The 10,630-nt window shown below is 54.8% G+C and overlaps 1 protein-coding gene and 1 long non-coding RNA gene across 6 annotated transcripts in view; one reads left to right on the forward strand and one right to left on the reverse strand.

The window, feature by feature from the left end:
• Positions 1-6: 6 nt before the first annotated feature.
• The window catches only part of LOC113485317, a 14,003-nt gene continuing 3,379 nt past the window's right edge, over positions 7-10,630 (reverse strand). For 2 of the 4 annotated variants that reach the window (XR_003399401.1, XR_003399398.1), the window contains 4 exons: positions 6,900-7,079; positions 3,052-3,230; positions 550-954; positions 7-456 (listed from right to left, as the gene is read on the reverse strand). This is a non-coding gene — a long non-coding RNA (uncharacterized LOC113485317). The remainder of the gene's footprint in view (positions 457-549; positions 955-3,051; positions 3,231-6,899; positions 7,080-10,630) is intronic. The other 2 variants (XR_003399400.1, XR_003399399.1) reach the window with 2 other exon arrangements.
• FGF1 (fibroblast growth factor 1) overlaps positions 7,714-10,630 on the forward strand; it is a 7,160-nt gene continuing 4,243 nt past the window's right edge. The window contains exon 1 of one of the 2 annotated variants that reach the window (XM_026858410.1): positions 7,714-8,109. In XM_026858410.1, coding sequence (XP_026714211.1) covers positions 7,941-8,109 — 169 coding nt within the window. In that variant the 5' untranslated portion in view covers positions 7,714-7,940. The remainder of the gene's footprint in view (positions 8,110-10,630) is intronic. The other variant, XM_026858409.1, reaches the window with a different exon arrangement.

Consider the following 10,630-nt stretch of genomic DNA (forward strand, 5'->3'; position numbering starts at 1 on the left):
CTCTGTCACCGTGCCGGGGCACACCGAGTGCCCCCCTGCCCAGAAGGGTTTCCTGCGTCGCCACAAAACATTTCAACCTGTAACGAGCAATTAGTTTTTACAGCATCCCTTGTGGTTTCCACTCCCTCCAGATGCTTCTCCCCTGGGAAGCAAAACAGAGGCAGACGCACAGAGGAGAGGTGTGTGCAGCTCTGCACTTAACCGCCCGCTGCCCCGTGGCAAACACCCGGAACCAGGTACCTGCACCTAGGGCATCATCCCTGGGGCCTCAGCAGCCCAGAGTCATCCTCCTCAGGTGCCAGAGACGAGACCACGAGGACTGCGAAACTCGTGGCACATGTCAGTGGCTGCTCCTGGCCAGTCCCGGGCGCTGGCGTGTCTCGGTCTGCGCGGGCGAGGTGCCGGTGCCAGAGCAGGGGAGAAGGGACGATGCTTCGTGGTGGCCTCAGCGTCAGCCTGCGAGGGGGAAAAAGGCACTTGTGAAAGGCAGGTGGTGCGTGCCGTCTCCTGCAGGGAAGGGGAAGCCCTTGGTGTTACTCCACTAATTACCCTTTTTTAATTTGGACGCCTCTTGCATCGCCTTTGCCGCGCAGCCCAGAGGTGTCCCCTCGGACGCGCTGGGTGCAGCACATCCTCCACCCCGTGCTTGGCTGGCGAGACTGAGCTTTTGCCATTCTCCATCCCGCGTGTTCTTTCCACACAGCAGGTCCCACACAGCTGCTCACTCTGGGAATCAGTGCTTAAATCCCCCACACGAGGCAACAGGATTTGCTTCTGCAGCCAGCGGTGCTCGTGTACGTGTCCGTGGTCTTGTTCTGAACCCGGACAGGACACGTGAGGCAAGACCCTCCTGGCAGAGCTCGTGCTCTCGGGCTGGATCAACTCCTGGCGCTGGGACTGTAATTAAGTTAATCACTAGATTGCAAAAGGGCATGGGTGGGGAGGTGGGAGAGGCTGGAAGATAATTAGAAAGCGGATCATCACCTTGTTTTCCTGTCTCCCCGCCGATGCCACCAGTTTGCCGAGATGTTGCGCTGGGCGGCCCAGCTTGCAGAAGCATCTGGGCTGTCCCGGCCTCGCAGGAGCCACGCGTGGCTCTGAAGCCAAACCCCAGCTGCCTGCGCCGGACAGTCCTCACCCGTGCAGGTCTGTCCCCGCGACACTCACACCCCTCCCCAGGGCTGCCTCTGCTCGCAGAAGGGCGAGAGAGGAGCTAAAGCAGGGCCGGGATGGCATGAAATGGCCAAACCCAGCCTGACCGACCTCCTGGCCCTCCAGCGTGGCAGGGAGGGAGCCTCGGGCCGGGCAGGGCCCCTCGCGGGGTTGGGACCACTGAGGTGCGAGGGGTGCAGGGGGGGGCTGCCCGATGCTCCTGCACCTCCAGTAAGGCACTCACGGGGACCAGCGCCCCCCCGAACAGGCGTCTCCCAAGGGCTGGCAGTGCCCCACACATGTAGGGTTTCGCCTGGGGCATCCTTTGTGCACCCGAGCCAGGTGCCCTTCTCCTTCTCTAGTATGGTGGTTTAGTTTTAAATGCTGCCTCCGGTGATGATGAGCAAAGGGATGGGTTAACCCCTGCTGCAGTTATCACCGAGCACCCCCTGGACCTTCCCCCTGGGCAGGATACGAGCTTTTCTTAATCTGTCTTTACCATGATGCTCGTGGTGGTCAGCATCAGCCTCTTCTCAGCAAAGAACTTGCTCGCTCGTGCCATTAGTGATACCCACTCAGTAAACTGCTAAAAGTTTCACATTTACGCCCCTGCCTGTTTTACCTAACACAAATCCAGCGTGACCAAACCCAAATGACTGTGTTTTCTGTCGGAGAGCAGGCCACGATGACAGCAGGCACTAGTTAAATTAATTTCTCCAGGTTTGGTCACACTTCGCACCGCATATTCCCCTTACAGATGGTAACACCTGACTGATAAATATTTCATTAAACAGTTAATCACGCTGCTTAGAGATAAAATCACCTCGCCGTAAACACTGACTAGAAACAAGCCAATACATTCTGCTGATGCGCACAAAATGATCTATCACACATTTATCATATGCTTTGCCCAATCATTTGTCAATTCCTTCTAAGAGGATCCACAGCCCGAGGAATCCGAGCCGTGCCTTGCACCGCCGGCCCTCAGAGGGAGGGCAGCCCTTGCAGGCTGCCTGTGCTGATAACCCCAGACCCACGGTGCTGCAGCTCCGGGAGCAGCCAGAGCTCGAGGAAACCTCCTGCTGATCTCTAACCCTTTCCTGGATGAGGAAACCCATCCCACTCGACGGGTCGCTACAACTTTGGATGAATAAGATCCGTGTTTCTGCGAGAGGTGTTTACTCCACACGCTCAGGCAGCTCTTGGATTGCCCCAAAGCTGTACCTGTCAGCCCAGCGCTAAGCGCAGGCTGCTTCAGGAATCCCTGGGGTGGAGGAAAGACAGAGCCTGAATTCCTGAAAAATATTTCACCTGTTGTAAGTGTTTGGATTCCCATACGTAGCATCTGAACTGCCTGGGAAGCGGCTGCAGCCAAATGTGGGAATGGGAAAGGCGCCCATCAGGAGGCAAGGCTGTCTGATCTCAGCTGAGTCACGCACCCTGGAATAAATACTATTCCTGCTTTAATGGAGAAAATAACACTTTCCAAAGTGAAACCAACTGCAGTGTTTCCACTGAGCTCACCAGAGCCTGATTCAGGAGACACCAGTCTCATTAACTGAAGTCTGACAAAAGCTGAAAAGCCTCCTGGGCTTAGCTGGCCTCTCGCCTGTTGGCGTTTTCTGGATGATCTTTATCTGATCAGCTAGATGGCAATTGCGATTAGCTGCCCTTTCCATCAACACACCCAGACTTGTTGGGAAGGGGTGCTTAGCAGAAGCTAGCCACATTTCTCTCCAGTCCTATATAAAGGAATTTTATCCAAAGCTGACGACAATTTTAATGTATTTGAGTCAACCTGCAATCTTGTCTTAACCCATAGTAGGTGAGATACTTCTGGTTTCCTCCACATAGTAGCCAGGTAGTTTTATATTTAAGGAAAAAAAAAATTAGGCTCACCTTAGCTGGTCACCTCACAGCTTCAGGGGCAACCTGTGGGACAGAGGCACCCTTGGGGGACCAGCCACAGACCCCGCACCAGCTCCACCAGCCTCTGGTGCAACGTGTTTTCACAAACGTGCAGAATCGCTGCAGCTGGTCTCAGGAAAATGGATCTATTCAGGCAAGTCAGGAGGAGTCTAAAGAAAAAGGAGTGGAAAGGAAGTGTTGGAGAGATGGACAGGAAAGAAAAAGCAGAGGAATTTTAGCCGCAGGGTACGGGACTCCATCGGCCCACAGCTCCTCGCCGCTCTTGGTCCCGGTAACTTGGCAGGCTGGCGGGACGGCTCATGAGGCCACTCGCCCGTCGGGCTGGCGGAGGGACGTTTGGCCATGGTGGAAGATGCTCATCTCCCAGCTGAGAAGCAACAACTTCCCATCCTCGTGGTCTCCAGCTACTGTGTGTGTACTGAGGGGTGGCCAGAAAAGGTGTGGGATTAGCTCCCCACCGGAGCAGGGACCGCCATGGGGACCGTCCCCTGGGCAGAGGGACGTGCCCGGAATGTGCCCAGCTCTGCCGGGAGCCCCACGGAACCCAGCGGGGCTCCTCCTCGCTTGGCTCCTCTGCTGAGCCTGCTTCCGAAAACGCGGGGCACTCGCGGTGGTGACGGGGTTAGGCTCAGCTGGCCACTAAATCTGTGTCACAGGAGCCACAAAAGAGGCACAAAAGTACCCCTGAAGCCACGAACAGTCCGAGTGCGTGACCTGGCAACCCGGACACGCGAAGAACTTCCGAGCCATTAGCAATCCCCCAAGTTGCCAAACTCTCCTCAACACTGCCTTTGTAACGCCAGCGAAGGGGAAAAGAGCACGATGGAGTGAAGGCTGCGCTGATTTTAAATGGGAAGGGAAGAGGACCCCACTGCTTCCCCACGGCCCCCGGCGCGCGCTGTTATTTCAGAGCTCACGCAGAGTTCGCCAGTTATTGGCAACGTAACTGGCCCTCGATGTTCAGACCCAGATGCTTGCAGAGTTTGGGATTTCACATCAAAGCCACTGGTTTGGCCACTGCAGCAGCAGCGGTCGGTGATAAAGTTTGGAACCAAACCCAAACTTCTCAGAATTTCACAGCTATTCCGGTCCCGCGCCGGGCTCCTCGCTGCTGCATAGAGCACACACGCTGCAGCGCTCCAGCCACCAAAGTTCAGTAGGACCCGGTTTCAGGTTTAACTCTCTTTTGAAGTTGTTTATGTCTTCAGAAAGCTATTTGTGGGCTTCTGGGGTTCTGACATCTCCCTCCACAGCCCAGGAGGAAGAGCTGAGTGCCGCCAGGCTGCGGGCAGGACCCGCTGCTCCCTGCGGAGGGAGCTGAGACCACCCCGGTGATGAAGCTGTTCATCCTCAGCGGTGGTTTTCTCTTCAGGCAACACACGGGAAAGCTACAGGAGTGAAGTGGGAGGAAAGAGGAGTGCCACGAGCACAGCCAGTCTTGGACTCCCCAACTTACTCCACTTACTGTCCTAGTGCGACCGGTGGTGTCAACCGCTGGGCAGCAGCCGCCCCCCTCGTACGGCAATCTCCTCTTGGAATATTTTCCTTTCTCCGTGGGGCACCAAATAACCGCTGGAGTGTCGTGTCTCTCAGCTTCGCATCTTGGAGAGAGCTTTCTGTTCTGCTTTGAGCTATTTAATAATTTTGCTGGGCTTCTACCCAAAGAAATAAGGCCTTTTATGTTGTCTTTGGTTCAGGTTCTCTCTCTCACTCATGCTTTTTAATTCCCATAAAAACCTAATATGTTCCTGCCAAAAGTATAATAGTAGGGCCATGAGTGGTGGTGTGCGCAGAGTACCGACTCCACAGTCATAAAAGTATGAGAACAGCAATAGTACTTAGCAAGGAGAGACAATGGGAGTGGAAAATAGCGTTCATTCAGCTTCTCTTGTGGAGTCAAAGGCAGTGGGTGAGCACTGGACGCGTTCTAAAAATAGAAAAAAAAACCTTAAAGGAAACGTGAAAATGAAGAAGCCATCTCCAGTCAAGCCATGGATAAAGGCATCCGTAGATGCCCTGGGATGTGCAGACCTCGAGGTGGCCGAGGGGAGCACCCCCGCCTGCGCCTCGCTCGCACGGGCTGCAGCCTCAGTTTGCCGAGATGCCGATCGGAGCTCTTGGCTTGGGGATACCTGTTTCTCACTTCCATCCGTCATCAACCCAGGAGACTTCGGAGTGCCTTTTACCCTCAGCGAAAGGGTCAGGAAAAGCTTTACTTCCAGTAAATTACACAATACCACTGATCTCGATTAATGCTCCGTAAAGCACTAAAGCCTCGTGTACCACGCTGAGCGACGTGAAGGCTTTGGTTCAGAGACAGCTTGGCAGAGAGTCAGCATTCAAAACTGAACTACTACAAGAAACGTACGATCCCTTGACAGAAGAATTAGTTTTGCGACTAGACGCTCTGAGAAATACCTCATTTCAGCTGCCTGACAACTGTGTTAAAAAGGGATTTTGAAGCTAGACTTAGCTAGCCCATCACCTGCTTTGGAAAGCCACCAGGAACCATAAAACTCCTGAGTGCTCGGGCGTTGCTTCACCAACCTCATCGCAGGATTCCAGGTTGTCTCCTGCAGAAAGTATTTCCCCAAAACCCTGTCTGTGTCGAGTGGGGAATCTGTGAGAGAGTTTGAGCGCTCGGGAGCTCAGCTGGACTCAGCTTCTGTGCGATTCAGGAGCAGAAGCATCAGCAGAGGCGCTTGTAAAACTTGGTCAGACTTCCTGGGAAAAAAAAAAAACTTGATACTTTGGGCTTTGCAAACAGCTCCGGAGCAAAAGCGAGCTTTGGGGAGATGCACGATACGGCGAGGAACTGGCCTGGGGATGATTTTTAAACTCAGATCAGAACCAAAACATCTTCCAGTGCAAAAGAGACGAGGAGGCGCTGGGCTGTGAGAAAGCAACACCTGGTGGGCGTTGGTCCAGCAAACATGACTTATCAAAAAGGTCTAAATGGTTCTGGAGAAAGGGCAGCAGGAAAAAGTTTAAAATAATTTGCCCCTGCGTTCTGACTGTGCGTTCAGCTGTTGTGTTCGGGATTTAATACCTCCATCTGCAGCAAAACCCGGGCTGACGGGAGGAAAGCGGAACTGTCACAAACCAACAGCTGCCAGAGGGAGCTGAGGCCTGCGGTGCCAGGGGATAGGTTTTTCTTTACGGTCGTGTTTTCCTCTCCCAGGAGATCTCTGTTCTGACGGAGACCCCAAGGGGACACGTCTGAGAGTAAGTCGACCTACTGCCCAAAGCTGGCTGGGTGCATTTTCTACAGGAGCGATGAAATCTTTATTCCTGAGGCTTCAGCTTTTAGCAATCCAACTTGCAGAAGTTCTCGTTGTCCGCAGGCTTTTGGGATCCACACGAAGGAGCAGTTTCCCCGCCCTGCGGCTGCCTTTGCAAATTTAAACGCTCAGGAGTTTACAGCCAAATGCTTAGAGATGCTATGGGGGGGTGTTGCGGAGTTGCAGTCCTTCCTGTCTCCCAGGTCACTAAGAACCATGACACGGCGTGAGACTGGCTCCATCCTAATGTACCAGTAGCACAACTCGGTGCCAAAGAGACATTTTTACAATCCATAAATATATATATATGTATTAAAACAGTGACTTAATGATATTTTCCATAATATAGCGCTGGGAATACGTGACATTTAAAGTAATTTCCTGTATCTGGGTTTATACGGTGCCCTGTCTTTTCCTGTTCATAAATCCACCCCTCCATAAGCCCTGTGCAACTTTGAATACGAAAGGCAGCACATCCGCGGGAGATTTTTAAATGTAGTTCCTAGGCTAGAAGCATTCAGATAAATCAGAATATACCTGGAATACGTGTGGGGCTTTGGTGCCCACCCGCGCCCGGCCATGGCACCTGCAGGTCCCGCGGCTGCAGCGGCACTGCTCACCCTCGACATTCGCAGCGGCTCTCTCTTATCGGTCTGAGGATGCCTCCAGGTTTTGGCACGGCCTCTGCCTAAACGCGGGTCGCGACCACACGGTCTCCTGCAAAAAGAGGTTTCAGTGTGATCTCCGTGCGTCCCCCGCGAGCACAGCGGGAAGAACTCGCATGAGACGGAGCTTGTTGCTCCGCAGCAGCTGGTCGTGCCCCGTGCCCGGTTACACCCTTGGGCTTTGCCTGTCCTTCTACTGAGATGCGAGCGTGCACACCACGGTATAACCCAGACTCAGAGTTCCTTTTTTTCCATACACTATTGACCCGTGTACGGGTGAATCCCCTGCTTACTGCCCAGGTAGTAGCAGCCTCCTGCCCCCCGCTCATCTCCCACAATATCAGACGTTTGTTCTGGTCGTGTGTGTGCCCTGGCCAGGTGAGGTGCAGCGTGCCAAGAGATGAAGCAATATTTGCTATCTGGCACGCAGTACGTGTCGCAATACCTAGTCATAATCGTGTTTGAAAGTTATAATAGTGGAGAGAGTTATTAACCTGGGCTCCCTTCCTGCCTCTTGTGGGTTTCAATCAGACACTGGGTGTTTTTCTGACTTTTTTTTTTTTTGAGTGTGTAATTTTAGTACGTACGTCAATAGAAAGCAGAAAGAAAACAGAATTTACTATGATAAAATTAAAAGGACAGAGTCCCTACCAGCCAGCTACACCCAGTGAGGAGACGACCCCCCCCTCACCTCCCACGCCAGGGAGCATCACCTCTGGGGCTGTGTCACTGCCGGAGCCATCAGCCACGGCGTGAATCACCTGCAGCCGCCCGGCTACCGGCCGGGACCACCGGGCTCCCTCCCCTCCCTTTAAAACCCGGCAGCAGCAGCGTGTGCCGAGCACTCGGCCGCACCAGCCCTGCCCTACAGCCCCGCATCTCTTGCAGCCCGGCTGCCGGGAGAGGCTGAGAGATGGCCGAGGGGGAGATCTCCACCTTCACCGCCCTGACCGAAAGGTTCAACCTTCCCCTGGGGAACTACAAGAAACCCAAACTCCTGTACTGCAGCAACGGGGGCCACTTCCTACGGATCCTCCCAGACGGCAAAGTGGACGGCACCAGGGACCGAAGCGACCAGCACAGTAAGCAAACCCGACGGGGCTTCTTGGTGCTCCACCTTGTTCCTATCGGTTTTTTATCATCCTTTATCAGCCAGGAAGGGGGGAGCTGGAGGAGACAGGCTCTGTACCAGGCTCTCACATTTCTCCTGGTGGCAACACACCTCCCAGGAGGTCAGCACACCCCCAGCCCGCACGCAGAGCCCGGGGAGGCGCGGTGTGGGTGCTATTTCACATCTGCAGAAGTAGTAAATCTGAAACCGGTTATCCAAACAATCGCAGGCAGGCCGGCCACACAGGACAGGAGCTCATCGCAGCACGGCTGGCTCACACAGCAAGCTGGCAGCAGGGAAAAAAGGCTTAGGAGCAGCCCCACATCCTACACACACGCAGCCACCACACGTAATTCTGTGGTATCTTTGCATTTGCTCTGGGTTAGGAGAAGCAGCACAATAGCAGGGCTGCGCGGACGCGGTGTTTCCCCACAGCTCTGCATCTTCGGCCGAGAAGTCGTCAGCTGGGGCGGGAGGTCGGGCCCACGTCCCTCTGCGTGCAGAACGGATTTTATCTGCGCGTTCTGCACACAGTGTCCCCTCGCCTTTGGGGAACCTCCCTCTCCCCTCATGCAGCAAATTAAACCCCTGCAGGATTCAAAACCCAAGGGAGGCAAGAATCAGGTGAAAAAGTTATGTTGTGACTTAGGGCTTTAGAAATGCCCTCGTGTTACCATTCACTTTTCCCCTGAAAACGGGGGTGGCCTATTGCATGCTGGAACAGTTATAATATATTTTTCACATGCATCTGTGTGTCACAAAGATTTAATGGGCGGGCACAGCCGGAGCCTCCTCTCGCCTGTCCCCCTTCCCTGCAGTCGGTGATGCCGGTGGCTCCAGCCCACGGGACCCTGGGGACCTGCTGCTGGGATGAACTGGCCACGCAGATGCCAACACCTGTCCGGCCGTTTGCGCATCCCACTGCCCTTCTAGGAGCACGTTTGTTCTCCAGAATTGGCATCAAAGTTTACCCGAGGAAGCTGGCAGGACTCACTTGCCAAAAGTGCTGGTTTTGTAAATGCTACTAGAAAGTGCCGCGGACTCTCTGACACGGAGCAAACCTTAACATGAAACAGTCATAACATTATCCAGTACAGCGAGGAAAGGTGCATGGTTGTCCTCTTCAGTCCATGTCACCAAGAGCTCCTTCCCTGCCAGCCACGTGCAGGGCCCAAGCCAAGCCGCGGTGCTGAGCCTCCTCCTGCTCTGCCCAAGCCACGACACCGTTAGATGAGCACCGAGTACCTGCCCCGACACCAGGGAGCCCCTTGGCCTCAGCGCCTCTCCCTGCAGAGCCCGGCCAAGCCCTCAGCAGCGACCAGGGGGGCTGCCCAGAGCAACCCCCCCGGCAAACCCCTTAGACAAAAGAGGGAATGGCTGAGCAAGGACAAAGGCACAAAATCCGAAGAATCCGTTGGGAAGTTTTAAGCTTTTAGGGCTCTAACACTTCCAAAATGCTTGAGAGGATTTTTTTAAACTGACGCCTGTGGAGAGCTGGACCGGCAGCGCAGCAAAGCTCCCCATGGGCTCTGCGGGCGGCGGGGCCAGGCTCTTCCCCACCACCACACACCGGAGCTCTCGGTTCTCAGCGGAAACCTCCGGGTACACCATATCCTGAACGTTTACTGGAATATAACTGGGACCTGCCAGGCTCCTATCTGGTTAGAAAGAAAGGCTGGGAGGAGCCAAGTCCGCCTTACAAAGTGCTAAGAAAAGCACTTTTATTTTCTCTAAACCACAAGAGTACATGTGGCTTTCTCCCCCAAACTTAACCTTTCTTCTTGTTGTTGTTTTAATGAAAGGCAGTTTATAGCAGAGTTTTAATTATAAACACTGTTTCCCCACCACTCGCACAGCACGCGGGAGCGCTCCGGGATGGGCGAGGATGAGTTCACCAAGGCTGGATAAACACAGCGCGAGGCAGGCGCCCTCCAGCCTGGAATAAACCGGGTCCTAACCCTCCTTAAACCTCTGTGAGAGGCAGGCGAGGACGCTGACCTAAAGGAATCCACAGAGGACAGCACGGGGCTCACAGGACCCCCAGACTGGGCTCAGGAGCCAGCTGGGGGATGCGGAGATACCCTGTGCCCTGGGGAGCGAGGCGGCATCTCCTGGGACACGGGGTGCTGCCGAGGACACGAGTGCCCAGCCCCTGCACCCCAGCCTTGAGCCCGCTGTCTCTCCAGCGGTCCCCACAGCCACAGCAGGCAGAGAGGCAGCGAGCGCAGGCAGCGTTCCTGCACATGGCACCCACTGCGCCCCGGCACGCTCGCACCTCGCCGGCTGCTGGCCTGGGGCCACGTGTGTGGAAACCTCTGCCAGAAAGGAACCTCCTGTAAATGATCGCGTAAACTTGGACATCCGAATGTACAAATATTTACAGAGAAAACTCCTGGAAGGGCTGCGTGCCAGCAGAGCCCTGACGGCGAGGTACCCTGCCTCCGAGCGCCGCCGCCTCCCGCCGTCCTGCCCCGGTGCCCTGCAAGCGCCGG

Source organism: Athene cunicularia (assembly GCF_003259725.1).
Source record: "Athene cunicularia isolate RWA chromosome 13 unlocalized genomic scaffold, athCun1 chr13_part1, whole genome shotgun sequence".
Taxonomy (NCBI): Eukaryota; Metazoa; Chordata; class Aves; order Strigiformes; family Strigidae; genus Athene; species Athene cunicularia.